The sequence below is a fragment of the Anser brachyrhynchus genome, assembly GCF_964034855.1.
Source record: "Anser brachyrhynchus genome assembly, chromosome: 17".
Classification (NCBI taxonomy): Eukaryota; Metazoa; Chordata; class Aves; order Anseriformes; family Anatidae; genus Anser; species Anser brachyrhynchus.
This window is the reverse complement of record NC_137710.1, coordinates 11,441,040-11,464,234: the sequence shown is the minus strand read 5'-3', so window position 1 is coordinate 11,464,234 and position 23,195 is coordinate 11,441,040. Positions and strand designations below refer to the sequence as shown.

The 23,195-nt window shown below is 53.3% G+C and overlaps 1 protein-coding gene across 2 annotated transcripts in view; it reads right to left on the bottom strand.

Moving 5' to 3' along the window:
- Positions 1-1,429: 1,429 nt before the first annotated feature.
- Positions 1,430-23,195, bottom strand: part of MSI1 (musashi RNA binding protein 1) — a gene marked incomplete at its 5' end in the record, with an annotated part of 29,990 nt that continues 8,224 nt past the window's right edge. Inside the window, 9 exons of one of the 2 annotated variants that reach the window (XM_080559158.1) lie at positions 1,430-3,705; positions 4,650-4,739; positions 5,175-5,329; positions 5,436-5,504; positions 8,218-8,274; positions 9,459-9,539; positions 11,137-11,254; positions 11,810-11,892; positions 13,876-13,924. In XM_080559158.1, coding sequence (XP_080415284.1) covers positions 4,674-4,739; positions 5,175-5,329; positions 5,436-5,504; positions 8,218-8,274; positions 9,459-9,539; positions 11,137-11,254; positions 11,810-11,892; positions 13,876-13,924 — 678 coding nt within the window. In that variant the 3' untranslated portion in view covers positions 1,430-3,705; positions 4,650-4,673. The remainder of the gene's footprint in view (positions 3,706-4,649; positions 4,740-5,174; positions 5,330-5,435; positions 5,505-8,217; positions 8,275-9,458; positions 9,540-11,136; positions 11,255-11,809; positions 11,893-13,875; positions 13,925-23,195) is intronic. The other variant, XM_080559159.1, reaches the window with a different exon arrangement.

Below are 23,195 nucleotides of genomic sequence, written 5' to 3'. Positions count from 1 at the left end.
ACACACTCGAGATATTAATTGTGGACTATTCCCTTGATAGTAAGAGTCTGCATTTATTTCTAAAGCATGAATCAAGCCTTCAGTTTTAAGAGCAAGGAAAGAGAAAACAGCCTAAAATCCAGAGTGCTTATTCAGAAAACATAGGGTTCAGCACCCTTCAGTAGGATCAAATGCACGTTTCTGTAGGCGATGGTGAGGACATCTTCCCCTTCAGAGAGGCTGAAACTACATCAGGGTGCCCACAGCACCCAGGGTGCTGACACAACCATAGGGCATCTAGCTAAAGCTAGGTCTGCTGCTGAGCGACCAGAACCATTCCGACTTTTCTGATTGCTCACAAGCTCTCTGATGCCCCAAGATTCCCCACTCACAGGTTAGCTAAGGCCAAACAGATGCTGGGTTATAGACTCGAGATTCCTGTGTCCTAATAGTGAGAACATCAAACAAACATTAAAGACTGATGTAAAAAGAGTCGGTGCCCCCATTTATGTAGAAAAAAGGATTTAATCTTTTACCCACAGATCAATCTGCTGACTTTCCCTTCAATATCCATTTAAGTGATATTCTCATTCTCCTTTGGCTACCTTTCCTTTTTTAATGTTTTATTTCTCTTTTCTTTTACCAATGAACCTTAGGTTCCTTCTGTGGTTCCTTCCTCCCCATTTCTCACTCTCCTTTATTATTGATGTTGCCAAGAAAACCTCTATTACACTGGCCTTTTAAGTCACTAAAACGCTGTCATATTTTGGATTTCATAATCTGATTTCAACAAAAGGACCACCCAGAGTGGGAAAGTGAGCATGTGAGCAGCACAAGAGTGCGTTATGAGAAAACTCCCAGAAGGGTACGGATTTTTCCACCAAAGCTATTTTTGGCTTCCCCAACCTGTACAATATACAAAGCTGCTGGTGCTCAGTACGATTTTGAGGACACCTCAATTTACAACTCATTCCTAAATTCACAGGCTTGAGCCTTACATTATTTCTGAGAATTCTCTATGATTAAGACCTGCTAGAACAGGTCTGTTAACACTGCTGGAATTTACTGTTCTCTTGTAGTGTTATCTACTAAGGAATTTTCTTCCTCTCTCTTCATTTTATTTTCTTAGATCTAGCCTCCTTGGTTCACCATAGTCAATGAATCCAAAGAATATCTGAGCCAACCTTCTAAGCACCCCAGTGTCTCCTCCCTTCTCGAGCCTATAAATATCTGTACAAAACCTCTGTAATGTAAAGAAGAGGCACAATCTCTGCTAAACCCGGATCCACCTCACATTATAAACTGGGCCGCTGCCAAAGGCTGGGAGCAGAACACACAGTCAGAGCCCTGGGGCTTTTATCCTAATGGCAGGATGCGCCTCCTGCCAGCTCCCAGTTCACCTGCAGTCTCCTCCATTGGAAAATCTCCCACGCCCAAAGAACGAGAGAGGACAGTTTTCAAATAATTTATTAGGAATTTAAAACTGAAATCTGGAAAAAGGGTTACAGGTGTGGAGAGAACAAACATTGGAGTGTAATAACTTACTGGCTTAAAAACACAGCTTTATTATTTTTTTTAAAAAAATGCCCACCCTGAAACCGGAGCCCCAGCCTCCAGGCAGTGGCAGCACTGGCCAGAGAGTGAATCGCAGCCCAGCAGCAGCACAGCTGGCCTGGGATGTCTGGAGGGGGCACGGAAGCAGTTCAGCGCGTATACCAAGAGGGAGGAAAGCGCTGTCCGCAGACCCAAATTTGAAGTATATAGAATAAAAATAAACCCAATAAAATGCAGCTCTTCTTTACTTAGGAAATATTTAAAAAAACAGACATACAGACTCTTGTCTCAGTAACAAAAATTATTGCTTTGTGTTTTCAGTACTGATCTGTTAAGTACCCTCTTACCTAAACAGAACTCTCCAAACATATCGCCCAGGTCAGGACAAGCTCCGGCACACGGGGAGGGGAGGGATGGAAGAGAAGAGCCCTGTGGGCACGGCGGCCCTCCCGGTCCTTTCCTCAAAGCCCCTCTCCCTTACAAGGGCTCAGTTTGGGGGAAGAGAGGGAATGATTTTTAAAACTTAAGATGAAGCTGTTATTTCCCTGGGAAAAGAGTTTGGCTGCATCTTAATAAAAGGCTTAATCACCCCCCTTAACAAGGTCTTTGGTTCACTGAAATCCAGACCCAAACCTGCCCCGTATGCTCCTGCGGGAGGCTTCCCCTGGCACGGCGCTCCTCGGCAGGGGCCTGGCGCCAGGGGAAGCCCCGGCAGCTCCTGGAGAAGGGAGCAGACCACCTCCGCACGGGACAACGGACAAATTCCCACAGTCTTCAGAACACAGAGTAAAGCAAATGGGAAGCTGCGATTCTATAATTCATATAATCCCTGAGAAGCCCTTAACCCGCCCCCAAATCACCACCCTAATGCTTTTCTCCCCGTTAACGCCTCCCCAACCCAGCGCCCTGCCCTTCAGAGAACGACCACCCACATCTCCCCCCGGCCCTGGCTGCCTCCCCTTTCCGATACCCTCGCCTCCGGAGGAGGATCCCTTTCCCAGGAAATCTTGACGCAAGCGATAAGTGTTTGGAGAGTGGATTCCTTTCAAAGTAACCAAGACAAACAGTGGCGGCAAAGCCCTTTACCTAAAGCCAAACCAGACGCTGGCACTGCGGAGCCCAGTGATGGAGTCTGTACATCGAGCGATTGGAAGCAGCTTTAACCCGCTCAGCAAAACAGCCGATGGCCGGTACGTTTCACCCCCACCCCCACCCCCCCTTTCATCTCATCAGAGGTCTTAAAATCTTACAGTAAAAGGTGTACAAAAAAAGAACGGAGTCCTGTCAGGATTCTGCTGGAGAGTATTGCTCACACTGCGGCACCAAGTCCAGGACCTGGAGCTGCTCCTCGGAGCCAGGCTGCACGTGGCAGCCAGGTTCAGCTCGCGATATTTACATATTATACAGAAGGAAAAAGAAAATCCCACGTAAAACTAAACCTAGGAAAACAAAAAAAAATCTTTCAGCTGTAAGATAGTGTTTTTCACTTAGCAAAATATACATTTGTTTTGTTCCATAGCGATGTCCAACGTTTTCGGATCCTTGGAGTTTCACACTTTTCAAAGCCTCACATTTACAAAACAGAAACAATTAAAAACAGTTTCTTTAAAAAAAATAGAAATACATCAGTTCCTCTCAGCCTTTGCTCTCTCTGTCTCTTTCCTTCAGAACTGCATTCTTGTTACATACCGTGCTTTAAAAACACTGACGACAACAACAACAGAGTTGAAAATATTCAAAACAGTTTCAAAGCCAAATAAAAATACTCCTTGATAAAAACTACCTAACACAATCACAAAGCCAATTCATAAAATATGTCTACTAGCTCGGGAAAGAGCAAACAACAAAAAGAAGGGGGAGCCCCAAAAAAGATAAAAAAATAAAATAAAAAAATAAAACTAACAGCTAATAAAATAAATAAAAGAAGAACCGGTGGGCTGGGGGCAGGGAAGGGGGAAGCGTAAACCGTCGGTGGTTAGTAAGAAAGCGAGATGATCTCCTCGGGTTCAGTCCAGTGTGGTCTGGTCAAAGGGAGAGATCAGGGCAGGGCGGCAGGAGCCTGGCAGCCGGCCGGCAGTGTGCAGTTTGACTCGAGAAAAAGGTAACCGTGGCTCATCCCCCGAGGCTCACCAGATCCTCCAGCCGCTGTCCTCGGTTAGGTCACTGGGGAATCTGCGGGACACAGCAGGGGGAGGAAGGGACAGGATCTAGAACAACCAACAGCTTTCCTCTCAGGGCTTTCTCCCAGGGTTACCTGGCAGGAATACTGAACACCCAGACCTGCCCCGACACGGGCTTGCCCTGCACCTCGCTGGCACAGCAACGGGGCACAGCAGAGCTGCTTCCCTCTTCAACGGCACGTGCAGGCCTCGCAAACAAGGCTCCACACGCCGTGCAGCCGGCCTGCCCCGACCTGCGGAGCTCCTGGCTCCGGGAAGGCCGCAGCCAGGCAGGGTCCAGCCACTGCTCCAGCACTCTGCTCAGCGCCCTGCCAGGCTCCGGGGGCCTTGTCGGGACACCCTTCCCTGCCAGCTGTTCCCTCCTTTTTAAAAAGTTTATTTTTTTCTTTTTAAGCCAAGAAACTTCAGCCGTGTTTGCAAACCAGCGACCATCCACCAGCTCCCTCCCAGGCCCAGCTGAGGACCAGAAACAGAACTGATCACACCCAGATTCCCCTCTGCCCTTCTTCTCCCAGACAGGAGGAGGAGAGGAGGAGGAGGAGAGGTGGTCTCAGCAGCAGTGAGAACAACCAGCCGCACGGAGGAGGCTCCCCCAGCCGCACAGGTGAGCCAGGCTTGTCTCAGGATCACCACAGGGTCATGATTCTGGCCAAGCCTGCAGACCTTCCCTCTTCCTGTCAGTGCTCTCATCTCCTCCCCCTCTGCACCCAGACACGAAGCGATCCCTCCACAACACTCCCAGCCCGAGGAGCAGGGAGCAGGAAGCCAACCTGTCAAGCCCCTGGTGCGGAACAGAGCCCTGGGCTGGCCACAGGACTCCCTGCATGGGCTGGGTCAAGCCAGCGAGCCTCCCAGCAGCCTCCACAGCTCCTGCTGGGACCCCAAGCTCAGAATTTCCCCTCTCTAACTACCCGTCCCTGTTTGCAGCTCTCTTACCTCCTGCCTCCTTGGTCCCCAGCTTCAGTGATACCCATTGGTAAAAGCTGTTGCAATCAAGGGACCCTGCGAGGAAAGAGTTAAAACCCCCTGTTAAGCAAACAAAAGAGAAGTGAAGAAAATTACTACCAAAACATATTCAGTCGCGGTTCAGATGCTGGGAGAGCAGTTCCAGTTGCAGGTGCTAGGACTAAGGAGCCCAGCAACCCACTGGACACTGCGTCAGGGCCAAGATGAGCTTTTGGAACATCTGGGCCAAGTAAGGGGAAGGTCTGGAGATCAGGACCTTGAGTCGTGGCTGGGGAGAACCAGCGGAGCCCAGGGAAGCAGGCTCCCAGCGAGCTGCTGCACCCTGCACCAGCGGCAGGCAGCGTGGGGCTCGGCGGTGGCACGGCAGGTAGCATTTCCCAACCAGAAAGCAGCCTGCTCCCCCTGCTCGCCTCCATCGCCGCGTGGAGATGCGGCCCCTTCCCCTGCCCCTGCCATCATCCTCCCCCTGCGCAGAGCCCGCCAGGGAACACTCACCCCTAGGCTGTGGCCGAAGCCGGTGCTCGGGGCTGGGCTGGCAGCGCTGATGTAACTGCTGACCCCTGAGTCCTGGTTGGCGGCTCCGTAAAGCTCTGCCATCGGCCCGGGGCTGGTGGTGCCCAGAAATCCGCCGGTGCGACTGGGGGTGGAACCTAGGGGAGGCAGCAAAACTACAGAGTGAAGATCCCAAAAACGCAGGCCCGTCCCACCCCCCTCCCGCAGCCCGCGTGCCGCCCCGGGGAGGAAGGTGGCAGTTACCTGTCCCTCGCACCACGGCTGCCGCAGCCGCTGCCGCCGCCATTGGTCCATACGCAGTGAGGGGGATTGCTGCAAAGGAAGGGACAGGCACCTCAGGGGCTTGGTGGCTACACGGGGAATTCCTCAACGGGAGCCTTCATTTCCCCGCTGCGAAATTCCAGGGCCACACAGGTGTATCGGCCTCGTGCAGCGCGCAGGACATCCAAGGAGGAGAGCAGGGGAGCGCCCAGCCCTGCCTCCTCCAGTACCCTTTGCACGGTGAATGTCCCGGGGGGACACGAGCCATGCTCTGCTAACCCCACATCCCGGAGCAGCTGAGGGACGCGGAAAAGCTGAACCAGAAAGACAGTTAAATCCAAAGCTATTACAGACACAAATTCTGGCTATAAACGTGGAGAAACCCAGCAGCTCAGTGATCTGAGGCTCAGCCCCTCCCCTCTGTTCTGACACTATTATTTTAACAGCCTCTTTCTACCTATTTCTCTGCTCAAGACACGCCATCCTCCCCACTTTCACACCCGAACTGCTCAGCCCCTTGCTGCTCCTTGTAGAAGAGCAGGAAACATATACCTAGGGAGCAGGAACTAAAAATGGCTTAATTAAAACAGTAAGTCTTAATTTATACGTAGCAGTTTTAATTCCCAACTCGACTGCCATAGGCAACCAGCCCTCGGGGCAGGAGGCATCCAGCCAGCGTGTTTCTCTTTGCCCTTAAAATGACTGGGTCAGCATTTCATGCTTGAATGTGAAATTCACTGTGCTTCTGTTTAGAGCACCATAAAAAGAGGTCAGAACAAATCAATCACGTTAAGGCTGAAATCCAGACTAGCTTATAAGGGAATATTTAGTAGCAGGCACCAGCCTGTTTCAAGCAAACGTCATAGAGGGCTTTTATCTGGGTTTGCCTCTCATTGCAGGCCCTGGGCCAAGGCGAGCATGTTGCAGCTCCGCATCGCCCCCAAAGACACCGTTCTGGGGAGGAAACGCTGCTGGCAGCCGCCCTTCTGCCCCGCCGTTGCTTCAAGGCCCTAAAACAGATGAATTAATACGGTTTTAATGAGAACAGGGGCCAGGCCTTCTCAAAGACTCCAATTCTTTTTTCCAGGAAAATCCCTTCTTGCTTTTGCGGGCTGTCTACGGAGAAACCAGGTTGGCGTTGTGATGACAAAGCACCTGCACGTTCTCTCTCGGCACGCTGGAGCAATCAGCCCCGCTTGTGCCATCCCCTCAGCTCAGCTCCACTTGCCAAGCCCATTTACAGGCGCTCAGCCACTTGAGGCACAAGGGCCCTCCAGCACTGCGCAGCTCGCGGGGCCTTTGTAGGAACCGAGGGGGCCCCGCACTTCGCGGGACCGGCTCCAGCCTATACATGGGAACCTCTCGGCCTCGCCAAGAGGCTGCGCAGCGACTGCTTAGCAGTAGGTAAGCGTAACGGGGAGGGAAGAATGCCACGATCCCCAGCTGGTACTTCAGCGAGACACTCAGGACTGGAAGCTGGCGTGGCACCCAGCCAGGCAAGCAGCATTAAGAACTTGTTGTTGTGCAGGGCCCTGGTGCACCCCAGCCGCCGGTGACAGCGGGCCCCAGGCCGTTCACCTCCACGAGGAGAGGCACGGTGCAGCCCGGTGTGGACCTCAGAGGGAAGAGTACTTTTTTGTCAAGTCACTGATGTTCCTCTACAAATTTTATAGGTTTTGCTGGAAAAATCACACATGCAAATACACAGCGAACCCAAATCTCCTTTGTTTGGCAACCAAAGGGCTTAGAGATGGGGTCAGATGCTTATGCAGTTGCATCCCTGATGGCAGGGAGGGATATTGTTAAGAGGGAGCTGGGATTTAATCTCTTCCTACCTCCCTCAGGGCAATTTGTTCATTGGTGACTGCCAACCTCAGCATCCCGCGGAGCAGAGACTCCCTGAGGACCGACATGGTTTGGTGCCACCCTTTCAGCCCTGTTCGTACTGATAGTTTGGGGGGAGCTTCTCAAGAAGCCTTTCCACAGCCCCACTGCAGAGATTCACACCCTGAAACAGGTGGGGGCAAGGAAGCGCTGGAGAGGAGGACCACCAGGGACATGAGATGGCACACGGGGAGCGGGGTGCTACACAAAGCTGCTCTTCTACAACAGATACCATGGACGCGACAGAGCTGGGGGAAACGTGGCCGTGGGAGGGAGAGTCGACGGAAGGAGCATCGCCTAGAGAAGACACTGCACACGATGCAGGGGCTGGGGATCCAGAGGGTATTTACACTCTGAGCCAGGACTAGCCCTGGAGCACAGCCCTCTGCCCTCGTTTCATTCCACAGTACCCTACAGGAACTGAGGGACCCTACGCCTCCTGCACAAGGACGTGGGAGTAGTGACCAGGAGTGCCCCACGCCCTCTCCCTCCTCCCAGCACTCCAGAACTTGTCCCTGCAGCAGCTCAGGTTAAGGTCATTGGTGGACCTTCGAGAAGTCACCCTGCTCTCTGGAGTTTTCTATATCTGACTTCGACCCAGCCCAGGGCGAGGAGCTAAAAAAGAGGCCAGCAGCAGGAAATGCCATTTCGGAATTACACGCCTTCACTTGGTGTGACCTGCACTGCCCTTCTCAGAGGCAACGCACAGGGCTCTGCTTCCCTCTCCACCTTTCCAGCCCCAGCTGTGGACGGAGCTCGCACGGAGGGAATAAGGAACACTTGCAGTCTAACTGCATCAGGCTGTGGAGCACAACACCACCGCAACAGCCCAAAGCCCCCTTTTCCCAGCTTGTGAGTTTAGGAAATGAGCGGGACTGACCTGTGAGCTCAGGGAGGACGGGGGCACTCGGGAGAGGGGTCCGCTCTACACGGAACTCTAAAAACGAAATGCAAGACAGCTTAGGAACTCATCAACCACCCCGAGGGAGACCCCGCAGACAGACAGCAGCCAGGGCCGCTGTGGGAACAGGCTGCGACCGGGCCAGTGCCTTCTTTAAACTAATTTATAACTGGTGCTGAAAGGTGCTGGGCTCCCGCCCCAGACACTGAAAGGATCCGTTTGTCCTTAGCATAAATCTGGCAAGGGAGGGCAAGCACAAGCTTCACCTGCAGCCCGGCCCAGGTTTTACAGCGAGGCGCTCGAAGCCACGGTGACCGAGAGCCACAAAGGGCATTCGCAGAGAGCTTCCAGGCAGCCAGGAGGCAACAGCAACTTTCAGCCCCAGCCAGCCCGGGCCTGCCGGGGGGAAGAGCCGACTTCCCACTCCCAGCCCTGCCGCCAAGGCTTCGTGTAAGAACCGTGAGAGTGAGGGGGGAGGTAAGGAGGGGATGCTCGGAGTTGCCACTTCTCTAGAAAACAGCGAGGCGGTCTTTTTTCTCTGAGCGTGCTCTGCCTCGTTCCCCGGGCTGACAGGGAAGGGGAGGGAGAAGAGGCCCCGGGCAGCTCTGGCAGCTGCGGCACAGCAGGCTCCAGCCATTGATGGCAGCAGCCGTGTCCTGAGCGCACGGCGGGGCTGGGAGCTTGAAACCCCCTCAAACAGGAGGGACGGGCAGCCCGCGGCCCAGCAGGGGCTCTGCAGGAGCTGCGAGTGGTCCAGGCACGGCTCACAAGGCAACCGCAGCACGCAGGCGCCCGTGTTTTGGGTGCTGAGGGGTTCCCCAGCCCACGGCAAGCTACAATTCAAACTCCCCTGCTACTTTCAGAGCGGTGGCAACTCTGGTAAAGAGAGACAGACACACACAAAGGCAGCGAGACAGGCAGGGCTGCGGGGGCCCTCCCGGGTAACAGCAGCAGCCCTACGGAGGAGGCTAACATAAAGGGCAGCAGAGCAGCCTAGGGCTTTTCCTGTCACCGGGGTGTGAGGGTAATCCTAATGAAGGACAGGCTGCTCCCACCTATTCCAGGGCTTCTCCCCTCCCCCTTCCACATCCGTCTCCAATTTAAAGAGAGACCAAAAAGGGGGGGAAAAAGGGTAAAAGGGGCAGAGCCTGGGTCACGGATCATGCCAAGGACTCCCGTCACCTGAAGGTAGGCCGCAAGAAGGAGCGGGGAGCACTCACCAGGGAACTGGTAAGTGTAGCCGGGTGCGATGCCAGTGTAACTTCGACTCGCGTAGGTGGCAGCCTGGAAGCCTGGATAACCTGGGGAATAGAAAAGGGCGCTGTTACTGCAGCCTCATGGGGTCCCTCTCCTCGGTGCCCGGCTGCTCACGAGCAGCGTGACCATTAGCCTTAGAAAGAACAAACACGACCAACAGCAGAAAATCCAGGGAATTGCTGAGGCAGAGAACAGGATGCGTGTGAGTCGGTGCTTTAACAGGCCCGTTTACTTTTTCCCTCGCTCCCAACATGTAGGGACACGAAGGTTTCCTTCTCGGAAGCTCACAGCTCCGCAGACTAAGGCTTTCTGACACGTCAGCTGGACTTAGGGACAGACCGGGGAGGTGGTGGCATCTGAAAGACTGAAAGCTCTGAGTCACTTTCGCACCAGAGATGCTGGCAAATGCAGGCAGAGCACTTCTTCCTGGAGCCGGGCAGGAGGACAATGCCTGCCATTCCCGGGAAGCTGTCCACCTCTACAGCACAGGCCTGTGAGAACACAGGACGTTGACTCAGAGATGAATATTTGATTTGAGATCTCCCAAGAAATGAATACATGGATTCTGCAATGACTCAGCTCGAGCCTTGCTACTTTAAAATTCAGATGGCTTAGAAAAGGCAAAAGCCCAAACCACAGGCTGAAGGTTTGTTTTCCTTCAATAAATCCAGTGAAAACATTGGGGGAAAAAATGCCCTTTTGGGGGTTTTGTTCAGTGACTGCCTGTTACTCGGCAGGCTTAGCGAGGAAAGCCAGGCTGAGTACAGCCTGTCCAGCAGCACCAGCGATGATCCTGAGCAAACAGAGTGCTCCTGGTTCGGCTCAAGGCTGGCCAGAGCAGGGGGAGGGAGGAGGGCTGGGAACAGCGGCCATGCTGGAAGGTTCATGCTCGTATCTCAGATCCAGGCACGAGGCTTTTGTACACCTGGAAGTGGAGGCTACTAAAATCTTGTATGTGAATGTATCCACCTCAGAATCACCGAGGGGCACGAAACCCAGCTGGCTTGTCACTGATCGCTCCTGACGAGACAGTCCCACAATACGGGTACCGTTTTCCTTGTAATACCAGATACTTGCTGTCCCTGGGAGGGAGGGAACAAAGTGAGACAAAGCTTAACTGAAATGTTAAGGGCATTTTTATAGTCTTTAAGCAGCAGTAAGAACATCTATAAGGGCGACTATTTCAAGTGGAAACTTTGGGGCTCTTCTAGGAACTAATCCATCAGAAAGCCCGTAGAAGCACAGGAGGAAAATGTTTGGGCATGGATTATTCCACATTTGGCTCAGCTCTGTAGCTATGCCCTGTTCCACAAGGGCCGTTAGGAATTACCGTTTATACGCCACCACGCTGCAGGTGCACTGAGCTGCAGAGGGTCAGAGCTCCCCAGCGCTTGGCTCCCTCCAGGCAGCTCCTCCGGCTGTCACAGGGCAGCAGCGACAAGTTTGCAGTTTTTCCAGGTGCCACCAGAGGGCAAGTCGTGATCGCAAACAGGTCCCGGCGCTCCCCGAGCGTCCCCAGCCCGGCAGCAGGGTGAGCTGCCCTTGGCCGCCCTGCCCGCCGCTGGGCTCCTCGCAGGAAAACCTCTGAGCCGCTGCCGGGCACGGCCGGGCGCTGGGGACGAGATTTGTCCCGGGGCTTACCCAGCATGCCGATCCCGAGCATGAAGGCATCCATCCCGTAAGGCATCACTCGGGACCGCCCTCGTGCTGAGCCCGTCGGGGACATCACCTCCTTCGGCTGGGCTTTTTTGCACTCCACCTGCCGCAAGAAAGTCAAGATCAGACCTGGCTGCGACCGGCGCAGAGCACGCAGCGCCCGGGCTGGGGGCCAGCCGGGTTGCCCACCAGGACAGCTCTCCCCAGCCACCACCACCAGCCCGTCCCGCTGTCCTTCCCCCTGTCCTGCACGCTGCCAGCCTCCCCTCGCTCTGCAGACACAGCGGGCAAAGAGGAGCTCAAACACTGCTCTTCTCCTGCCCTCCATGTTCTGCCTGGCCCTGCACCAGGACCTCAAAGCCTCATTTTCCTCATTTCTGAATAAAGGTAATACTCTGTCCCCTCCCACGCCACCGTGAGGTTTCCCTGTAACTTCAAAACCTCCAGGCACTGCACAGTTCCAGGTACAGTTACGACAGCTCTTCCTGAAATGCCAGCATCGTGCTGGTTCACCTCACGCCGCCTGTTTCTTTCCCAGCTTGGCTGCTGTGATTCTGGGGGAGAAGACTCAAATTCCCCCACTGCAAAGAAAGTGCCTCACGCTGCCCCTGCGCCACTGCCCTGCTCTCCATCAGGTACCTCTGCCCCAGACACTCACCATTTTGTTGTTGATCTCATGGAAGTGGATTTCACATACTTTTTCCACAATGTCTTCACTTTCAAATGTGACAAAGCCAAACCCTGAAGAAAAAGCAAAACTCCGTGGTCAGGCGAGAGCTCTGCACAGTTTGCACTCATCGCCTACATTCTCTCATTGGCAGGAGAAGAGAAGGAGCCACAAGCTTCAAGGACAGTACAATCAGCCTTTGAAAACGGCTGTGCCTCATCTTCCCTCTCCAGCAACTCCTGCCTTTGTGCAGAAGAAAACAAGACCATCCCTTACGGACCGCCCTTTCCTTCTCTTTCTGTACCTCCCACCCTCTGCTCTCAACCCAACTGATCTCAAGACCAAGTGTTTTTGTTTTGTTTTGTTTTTCAATTTTGCTATTTGCAAGGCAAAACACATGGCTGATAATGCCGGGGAGGATCCCAGCAGACGCTCACACAAAGAGAGTTGGTAGAGAAACGAACAGCTGCTTGCCAGGACATCCCCATCCTTGCTGGAGGCACCACACCAGCAGTAACACCCTGCTCATTTCCTCTTCAGCCACTGGTCATAAAACCTTGCATAAGCGGGCAAGTGTCAGCAACACGGTTACAGGGAACGAGACGGAGCTGCACAGATAACGCACAAGCAGAGTGATCTGCAAAGCTTCACCAAAGTTTAGTCCTGGGGGTAAGACACAGCACGTCCCTGGCCCACGCTCGCACCTCTTTTCTCCCACCAAACCCTTTGCTGGCAGTTTTGGCAAACACCAGCTAGGGTGGGCAGACTAAATTCAGCTGACTACAGCTGTTTCTGAAAAACTGAGGCAGGTTAAAGGATCTCTTCAAGCTAGCATCGCAACCACGCAGGGATTAAGCAGAGCTTTCCACTTTCCAGAATGGCCGGTTTCACGGGGCTTTAAAATAACTTTCAGGAACAGACAGGGATCCACTTTTTCTCCGTACTACAAGAGAAGTCTCTCTCCACAAACCCTTCCCGTCTGCCCGTGCCCAGGTAATTATACATCATTCATCTCAACACCCAAGTGTGGAGGGGCTCAGGAATTCAAAAGCAAAACCCTGATGCCAAAACCAGTCCTAAGACCTCTGCCAGGCCTGCTGCGCCCCACGCTGCTGACGGAGTGGCAGGCAGCTCTCCCTGCTCCCTCTTTAAATACCCAACAACTCTCTTATTAACTAGTGACTGAAGGGTACCCATAGAGGAATAGGGGTTGGACCGTTTCTTCCCTTTTAAGATGAAGCTGGAACAACATCCCAAGGCAGGCAAACAGAACAGATCTAATGGCTTTCGAAAAAAAGCAAAAGGAACCAAAGGGCACACAGTGTAGCAAGAGCAGAAGGAAGCGTCCCCTTCCTGATGTGGGGGCAGAGGTGCTTGGAGGTGCTTCAGACAGCGGCCCAGCACCGGGCTGCTACTGGCCCCGATTTGGAAGATGCTGAAGCCAAGTTTGTAGGTTAAGCTGTTGCCAATAAATCTGAGTTGGTGCAATACCGGTGTCAAGCCGTGCCACGCACTGAGGCAGGCAGTCTGCAGACACACTCGGAGAGCAGGAGGCAAGGACACCCATGGGTGGGCTGGGTCTGGAGCTCACAAACATTACAGCCTTGTTCCCATCCTGTAACCAGACTCCAGCAGGGCTCGTGTAAGAAAAAGGTGACCTGGGAGCACAAGTGGGCTCCAAGCCGAGGAAGGGGTGAGAGGCAGGCACTCCTCAGGCTCTGTCAGCGCTCCCGGGGCTCGGATTACACAGGACAAGGTAAGACACACACTGCGGGCTGGAGCCACGGAGGTACGCGGGAAGGGGAGGGGGCCGCCTCCTCTCACATATCTGCAACTCAGCGAGTTTACAGCACAGGAAACGCACTGGACAAAAGCTCTCTGTGCTGCAAGGGACGCTGGTAAAGGATGCAGATGCAGAAGGATGGGGCGACTGGAGGCAAGATAAAGAGCAGCTGCGACCCGCGTGCCCTGCTGCTGGGATACTAACCCCTCCCTGCTCAGGGCAGGAGGGGGACCCTCCCTGCTTCCCGCTCCTACGGCCAGGAGACCGCTCTCACCTCGGTGTCGGTTGGTTGTCTTGTCAAACATCAGCATCGCGTCGTCCACCTGCAAAGAGAAGGGCTCCCATCAGATTACTGCTGTTGCCGCAAGCATCGCCGACATATTTGTGCAAACCCGGCCTCCCCAAACCAGCAGGAATCAAGACGAGACCTCCCATCCCCAAGAAGGAAACAGGGTGCACGCACCAGGCTCATCCCCACAGCGTGGGCCACCGCGCCCCTTGCCAAAACCGAAGCCCCTCAGCCTGGGGCAGGTGCTGCCGGGCTGAGCCCCTCGCCCGGCCCCGGTCCCCGCCGGCTTCCCCCTCCCCACGCTGCAGCCAGCAACCCCAATTGTTTGCCTGCGGCTCCAGCCGGGGGGCAAAGAGCAGGGAAGGCATTGTTCCCAAATCCCAGCCTCAAAGGAGAGGAGAATTAAAGGGGGGGAGAGAAGCAAAGCTGGAGAGGGGAGAGGAATAAGGGGCCTCCCAGCGACGGGGGAAGCGGAGGCCTCAGACAACAGAGCCCGCCTGGGAAAGCTGGGAAGCGGCCCCCGCCCCCACCCCGGAGGAGCCTTTCCTCTAAGTGAGGTTTCCCACTGCTGGAGGCTGTAATTAGAGCAAATTTACTGCAAGGCCTGAGCGAGGGCTGCCTCCCCGGGGGGAGGGGCGGCCGGCTCCCATCCCCCAGCCGGCCAGGGGCTGCTCTCCTCCATGGCGAGGCCAGTGCATCGCCCAGCACATCCCATCGCCCAGCACATCACCCAGCGCATCGCCCAGCGCATCACCCAGCGCATCACATCACCCAGCGCATTCTCATCGCCTGGTGCCACTTTCCCCCCTCATCTTCCCACTGGGCGTTTCCTTGCAGAGACACATCTGCGCCGCGCTGCAGGTCAGGCGGAGCAGGGTTAAAAAATACACTTCAATCCCCTCCGTGTAAGCCCCAGTGTAAACCTGTCCCACTGACCCATCCCTCCTCTCTAATACCACTGCCTTAATCCGATTATGAAACTGGACGTGCAAGTGCTCGGGGGATGGCGGCGGCAGTCTTCGGCCAGCAGCTGCCCGGCCGTGCTCCTGCGTGCGAGGCGACTGCTCCCCGAGCAGCGAGCACCCACACTCCACGGCAGGGTTACCGCTCGCCTCTTCCCCAGCAAGCGTCTGCAGGAGGGGACAGCCCGCTGACATGGGCACTGCTCTTAACTTCAGCTCCCCACAAACAAAACAGGGCACCCGGCTCCACCTCGGTGCCCTGAGGACAGAAGGAGCCATTGCTAACATTTCCAGTGCCGTCGTGAGCAGGCAGACGTCATCGCCGATGCCCTTGGGTTTGTCCGACACGTCCGCCCTACAAGAGTGAGGTGACAACAGACAACCTGGCTCCCGCTCATCTCGCGCTCTTCCTGTCCCGGCTCTGCCTCCCTCTGCAAAGTCACCACCACCTGCAAAACGCACGAACAACCCAGCCGGAGCCACGGGACACGTACGACTTCACACAGATCTGAAGCGATGCCTCAGCAGCTTCCCAGCACGCAGCTGTAGAGCTGGGGGCTGAAAACACCTCCCTGCACTGCTGTTCCCTACTGCCCCTCGCTCCTGCCCCTCCACCACTTCCCTTCATGACTGTGATGGGGGAGAAACCTGATGTGGCTTAAGTTTTTACTGGCTGCTTTTATGCATTTTTTAAGCTAGATCCGTTCCCCTGCCCAGCTCACAGAAAGGCTGGGCACACGGCTGACCTCCCGCATCTGATCAGCCCCAGCAGCCTCCGCAGAGCCCAGCAAGAAGGAGCAGCAGCAAGTGGCAGAGCCCCACGCGTACAAGCACAAACCCAGCTCAAGGCACCAGCCCGGGCAGCGGCCGCTGAGCTCCCGCAGCGCTCCAGCACTTGGAGCGGGGAAAAGGGCAGCAGCTTCGTCCCAAACCACGCTTTGCACGCTGAGAGGAGAGCCGCAGCCTGCCTCGGCCTGGTCCTTTTATCAAGTTTCTGCCAGTGCTTTGAAATCAGGTGTCTGCTCAGCACCCTGAAACATGCTTGTGTTGTGAAAACCTATTTATGATAACACGTGCCCTGTTGAAAGCGGTCTCCTGTCATGAGCTAAATTGAAATGGACAAAAATATATGTACATGTAGTGTATATATATAAATATGAATACTCCGTATGTGAAGTAGTCTTACCCCACCCGACTCTAGGGCCCAAACTTTATGCATAGCTACAACCGGTGCTTTTTATTGCCAGAAAAGCCTACGCACGACCACCCCTTCTCACCCTGCCCAAGGCAACAGGTGAGATGCGTTTGGTGGTCTCAGACCGGCATGGCTTGGCTCAGCTCCCTGAGGCAAAGCCGAGCCCAGCGGCCTCCCCTTGGCCCCACGGAGGCAGCTCAGGCCTCGCAGCCCTCCGGGTCAGAGAGGAGGCCGAGCCCCAGCACCTCCGCTCGGGAGCCGAGGACAAAGAGAGCCGGCGCTCACCAGGCACGGAAGGCGGTGCTGAGGGGGCAAGCGCCCCGGTGGGCGGCCATTGTGGCGGCGAGGCTGCCGGGAGACCCCCGCTGTAACGGGCCCGTCGCGGCGGGGGTCTCCCGGCGGCCTCGCCGCCACAATGGCCGCCCGCCGGGGGCCGCGGTGGGCCCCAACAAAGGCGGCCGCCAACGGGAGCCGTCTCCGCGGCAACGCGGCCGCCATTGGCAGCTGCCGCCCGGATTAGAGCGAGCGGCGGGGCCCGCACAAAGCCGCCCCGCGGCGCCCGCTCTCCTCAGCCTGGGGGGGCTCGGGGCGGAGGAGGGAGAGAGGGCCCGGCGGGTCTCTCCCGAAGGAAAAGGTGAAAAAGCAACGGGCTTCGCCTCCCTTCTGCACCGACCGAGGCGCCGCCATCTCGCCTCAGCCCCTGACCATGGGGGGCCCGAGTGGGGTGTTTGTGGTGGGGGGTGCAGGCGGAGGAGTGGTGAGGATGAAGGGCGGATGAAGGACTCTTTGTGGTTCACACAGATCTCGGCCCCGCACCTCCAGCCGGCCCCTGAAGGGTGGCAGGGACACCTAGGCTAAAACCAGCCAGAAACGCAGGTGGGAGAAGTGCACGGCAAACAGCACTCAGGCGCAGCAGCACCCCGAAGTTCATTTTAACAGGGTGTGGAAGTAATCTGTGATCATAACTGGGCTTGAACAAAGGCTTTCTCGCTGGGTGAATTGTCTTTCTCCCACTCCCCCCCTCCCCTTAAATAAATATTTGTTTCAATTCTTTAAACACAGTCAAAGAAGCAGATCACTTTACTAGAGAACTGTTTAGCTTAGTGGTCAAGGCTCTCTCCCAGGGAACTATTTAGCTTGCTGGTCCAGGCAGCAGTTATCCAGCACTGAGGTTACAAGTTCAAGGTTTGTTAATTCGGAGAGATGCTGCCTCTCCCCGTGCTTGGCCACGAGGGTCAGAACCGTCAAGAAGAGAGGGGTGACAGGAGCTGTACCTCTTGCTCTTTCGATGTGTCCTTCCCAAGGAACCCTACCATAAGGGATCACTTTCTGACAGGTTTCTGGCAGTGAGGGAGTTGGTACCACATCCCCGAGCCTTAAACCCAAGCTAACACCTCTCCATTCTGTCTCCAGAGGCTCTCTCTAGCTTTGGAAACCAAATGGGAGTGGAAGAAAGAAAGGCTTCGGCTCAGGGGAAGTTACACATTCAGGAAGTGGGGGGAAAAAATCCCCCCTGAGGAGGAACTCCTTCCCATCCTCCATGGAGTTGCCCCTGCTGCAGGCGGGCAGCACCCTCCGGAGAGGCCCTTCTGGAACCAGCACCTGGTATCAGCGAGGTAGGGGTAGCAGGGAGGCAAAGTGACAGGTTCACAGACTCACTCTCCACCAAAGCAGCCCTCAGCCTAGCCAAAACATTGAGGTGCCCAGACAGGAGACATTTCATACCAAAACAAAATGCAGTACAATCCACCTGGGCTCAGCCAAAAGGCCTGACTTTTTTCAGTAGCTTAGTCCCACCCTACCACCTTTCAGTCCTCCTGGGACAGTCATAGGTCTCTCTACAAAAGAGGAAGCCAATGACAGCCTCTTGCAGATTTTAAATAAATAAATATTTCCAACACAAGTTTGATGAGAAACATTGGATGCACTTCCACACAGGCAGATCTTGGAGAAAGTTGTAAATATTCAGGCAAAGGCTTTGCAGAGACAGGTGTCTTCCACCTGAACAGCAACTAAAGACTGCTTGGCTGGTCCTAGAAGGAACCATGGCAACATATTTGTAGGGGAAAAAAAACAAAACACCAGGCTGAAGAATAATAGCCGGTGAGACAGCTTCCACACGGGAAACATAAACCGAATGATCTAGAAATCGCTCGGCCATCCTGTCAAAGGGAGGGCATTAGCCAGCCCGGAGGTTCTGCTGGCTGCTCTGACAGGGCAGGCTAATTTTGGGGAGAAGAAAGCACCGGCCCAGAGCCCAGTGCCACGGGGTGAGCATGCTGTGCCCACACAGCACCAGGTTTTTGACCCTCCTTACCCCATTCTGCAGAACTGTTCTCAATGGGAACAAGACAAAACGGAGAGACAGAGCCCGCTCCGTGCCACAGGTGAGTGGGTCAGCCTGCCCAGGTGTCCCTGCCTGCTCTCACGCTGCACCGTGGGCACCTGGCAAATATCAGATGAACCACCAAAGGCCTGAATGACCATTAATGCTAGCCCATTTTTGGCTATCTGCCTACCAGATGCGGAGCACAGAGCACCCTTTGTTCCAGAGGCTTTGTTACCACCAGCCGAACTGCCTACTGCCACAAGAGAGGTGATCAGATTCCCCTTCTCCTCCCCTCCCCATCTGTTCCTCACAACCATGTTACGTGTGAGAATTTGCATAAGTTGCCCTCTGATCAGCGGAAGAAAATCCAAAATCCAGTTTGGAAATCCACAGCAGGTTGACAAGTAGCTTTGATCCCCGAAATTTCCAGAGAACAGCAGATTAAAGATTAATTAATTAACATTCTCCCAAACCAAAGTGAGGGAAATCATGCCCACCCATAAGCACAGGAACAAGTATTCCCTTAAAGAAACTCCCTATCAGTATCTAAAGGTTCTCCAATTAGTCAGCAGGGAAAACTCATTTAATATACCCGAGTCAACCACACCATTCTTCTGGCAGGTGTACATGAATATGTATTTGTGACAGCCATGCAAACTGCCATTAAATCCAGCACGCGAGATCCGGAGTTTGTTCCCTCTGTCGGGACAGCACTGGAGTCATCGCCTGAGTGAGATCTCAGAATCTGTCTTAAGCAAACGGTCCAGAATTTGGACTGAGTATTAGATGGCAACCTAAAGGTCAGAATTGCACTCAGACCTCAGCAGATTTTTCCTTCTTGTTTGCTTCCAGGATATTTTTAGAGAGCAGGTCTCTCTCTGGGCACGATCTACTGCACTGAGAGACGGAGGTTTCATGACCAACTCATCCAAATATGCAGATCACCTGCAAGCCCACGGACAGATGCAGACTGTTTTTAAGCACTTTTCAAGCACTCTTGGAGCCTCAACTGATTAGCGAGCCATGCAGAAGCAACATTGTGAATATATTTTTTTGCACTTGTGCTTCACTAAATGCAAAAGCACACAAGAAACACCAGACTTGGGCCCAGGCCCCCGTTTCTTCCAGCACCTCTGCACTCCTTGTTTCTGCAAGGAACGACTTCTCTCCTAATGACAAACGAGACTGGCTGCACCGAGTTAGAGCAGAGGCCCACACTGCCCAACACTCCCCAGGATACAGACAAACAGCAAGCACCTTTGGAAGAACAGAAGGACAAGGGAAAGATATTATGAGAGACCCCAGGATACTCCCTCAGCTTCCAGCCAGTTGTGATTCAGGGATTTCCCAAACCTGCAGGGGTGTCTGTATCTTTACCAGGCACTCCATGAATTTGTCCTATCATCTTGGAGCCTATGTAAATTTCGGCAACAACATCCTAGGGCAAAGATTTCACAGCTTAGATGAGCTCCATGACAAAGAGAGACCTTATCTGTTTTGAGCCTCTTACCTTGTAATTTATTTGACCCTCTCCACCCCAAAACCTCGTCAGACCAACCCTTGGAAAAGAAAGATGATCCAAAATAATTCTTCCCTTATTACTTTAAATAAATAACTTGGCCTATAAGCTCAGAGACCCAACAGCCCAAAGAAACTTCTCTGATGGTCAGCCCCTTCATCCCCCAAAAATAATACAGAGCAACATGTTCCCACAGGTTGAAGCAGAAAAGGAGGAAGCTGGGACTCAAGCTCCCGAGGCATCCTCATACATGTTGAGCAAGACAGAGAACTAGCTATGCCTGAGGTGCTGGGTACAAGATATCTTTCTCCTCTCTTCCTGTTTCAGGTTTCAGTGAGGGTGGTAGCCTGAATCTAGAGAGGATATTGAAATACTTCCTTGTGAAGCCTCAAGATCTCCAACACTCCACCTTAGGCCGAGACACTTGGCTACCCGTACTGTGAATGTAATTCTTTCCTGGACTTCTATCCTAAAGTTGAAAAAATTCTTCTCTTTAGAAAGCATGTGCATGGTCTCATCTTGCATCTCAGGAACACTTGAGTTTTGGAGCCAGAAGTATTTCCTAGAGATCCCACTATGTTCAGTGCCCTAGCAGCTGCACCTGACAAACCAAAGCTGGCTTGAGAGCACTTCTCAGTCACTCTTACTGTACTAAAACAAACAAACAAAAAGAAAACCACTTCATATTTTTCCTCATGAAAACATCAGCCCATATTTTTCATTTACAGTTTTTGAAGAGGAAAAAAAAAAAAAAAAAGAAAGCTGTCCTTTGAACCAGAGAAACTCTCACACTGTATTTGGGATCCTCTTTGAAGCTTCACTTTTTTTCCCCTGTCAAAACCACGCATTTCAATATGAAGAATGGGGGTGCCATCCTCTCCATTTCTTCCTTTAACCCTAAGTAAAGCTCAGGGATTTCCTTCTCATACGTTTTCATTTTTCTTTTGTCACTTCCATTTTACGAGGCTCAGAGAAGGTTTTGGACTCAGCAAGGAAAGAAAACAAAACAAAAATAGGACAATAAGCAGAAATGACAAAATGGAAAGTCAGACTCAGTGATCTTGTTTTCTGAAATGGGAAACCGTTTCACTTCGAGCCCAACCAAACTTCCATTTTTTTCTTCCCAGCTAATGAACACACAAAGCTCCAAGTGTTGCTCTGATCTGAGACACACCAACACCAGCTACCTTGGTAGACTCCTGAACTGCAGTACACAAATTTGGATGACAATGTTACAATAATCGTATTTGACCCTGTCTGTACTGCAGGCCATAGCATTTCCTCTCCTAATTCCTACAGCACGTACATGCTTTCTGGCTGGACTAGAGCGTGCTTTTCAAACAGCATCTCTCCCGATTTAAAGGCTTCAAGCGGTGGCATACCTACCCCATGCTTAGGCTTGCAGCCTCAGGGCTACCTAGAAGAAACCCTCCATGCAAAGCCGCGCAGCTGTCCGTGCGCCCTTGCCCTCTGAAGCAGGGGATGGCCTCTCACCGAAGCTGAGATCCAAACTGAGCCTGCCTTTGGATTCACAGAGGTTGACTAAAGAGCACAGCCAGGAGCCTGGTAGCTTGATACTGAGCAATCAGGACAGCGTGACTTGTGCTCCCCTCTCCTTCCTCTCTAGGATCTAACCGTGGCTGTTCCCACGGCTTCCTGAACAGGCAGCAGGAAAGAAGAATGATTTTGGTCCCTGCCAGATCCGGGTAAAACTAGCTGCTCAGCAGAAGGGGGCACAGAGACAAGGCCACTTCCTTGGAAGGCGCGTCCCCCACGAAGAGCATCCTTAACAATTCTTTTCCAGCCAATAATCCCATTCCGACTCCAGAAGACGTACTGTCCCAAGTGACTTGGGCAGCATTTCTGTTTACACAACAGAGGCTTTCCACCATGAGGCTCACCTGACTGAAGCTTCACCTCTCGCTTAAAGATGCCATAAATTAAGGAGATGGAAGACCACAAAATCAGGTGCCAAGCGTACCTCTGAAGAAGGGATCCTAGGAAACCTCTGAAATCTAGGAGGCCCCGAGTATCATAACAAAGAGCCTGTGTACCAAAGTCATGCTCTCCGTAAGAATGACTCACATCTGAAATTGTGGGCAACGGGCTTTTCTTAGCCCTAGAAACCACAGAAGCACATTCAGAGCTCAGAACCCCAGCGCTGATGGCCACAGAGGCTTTCCTCTGCAATGTGCGCTCCCACCGATCCCCCGGTCAGCCACACGGAGCTACCAACTGCAGGGAATTTCTCAGGGAACAGTTTTCCTGGCCTTCGATGAATTATTTGAGGCTTGGCCTGGAAGATGGTTAAAGGCCAGGGAGCATGCTTCGCGTTAGAGCTCTGAGGAGTCTCTGCTCAGCTGAAACGGCCCGATGAGTCAGAAAACAGCCCCAAAACCAGAGAATCAACGTGACCAGCCCTGACCTCTCCCCATGGAAACTCCCGAGAGCCGAGAGGCCAGCTGCATCGACCTAACGCAGGCTTTGAGCACCGGATGTCGGCCGGGATGCTGGTTCTTGGGCAATGAATGCACTGAGCTGTGCAGAACTCTCCCTTCTGCCCAGTCCTAAGAAAACAATCTGACACAACCACTCCTTGCCGGTCTCCTGGTGCAAGGTCACCGTCCAACACAAGACCGTTAAACAAGAGGAATATAACAGGATAACACTCCAAAAGAACTGGAAAGTACTTCTCAAACTGGAGCAACAAGATCGTAACCGCTTGTAAACCGAGTACTACATGACATGCTTCTGCTTCACATTAACAAGGGTACAGTTCAGGTTAAAAGGGGATTACACCCAAGGCATTTCAGCTTCCTATTGAACCCATCCAGCAGTCGAAGCACAGAAACACATGCTGCTGACAACCTTCAGACACAGACACATGGACAACACCACCTTTAGTGGAGCTCTTCAGTGACACCATGTGAAAGCTCCCAGGGACGAAACAGAGTTTGCTTATTTCCAACAGAAAATAAAACCACACAGAGCTTATGACTCAGACACGAGGATTTGTGATGACTTTTGCCATTATCACTCTCTTAGGGCTAAACAGAAACAGAAAGAAGTCTCGTCTTGCAGTCATGACAGCACCCCAGGCACACACAGATGTGACTTTTGAAACCGAGCAGAGGTACTCAACAAGCACTCGTTCCAAATTTTCTGCCCGAAAGCTCCAATGATCTGGCAAAACTGATTTCAAAGCTCCCCTCCTTTTCACCTGCTAACGTTCCTTAAAGTAGCATCGCCCTTGTGCATCATCCTTCAGAAGAAAATGGATACTAAAGCCTTCATATCCCT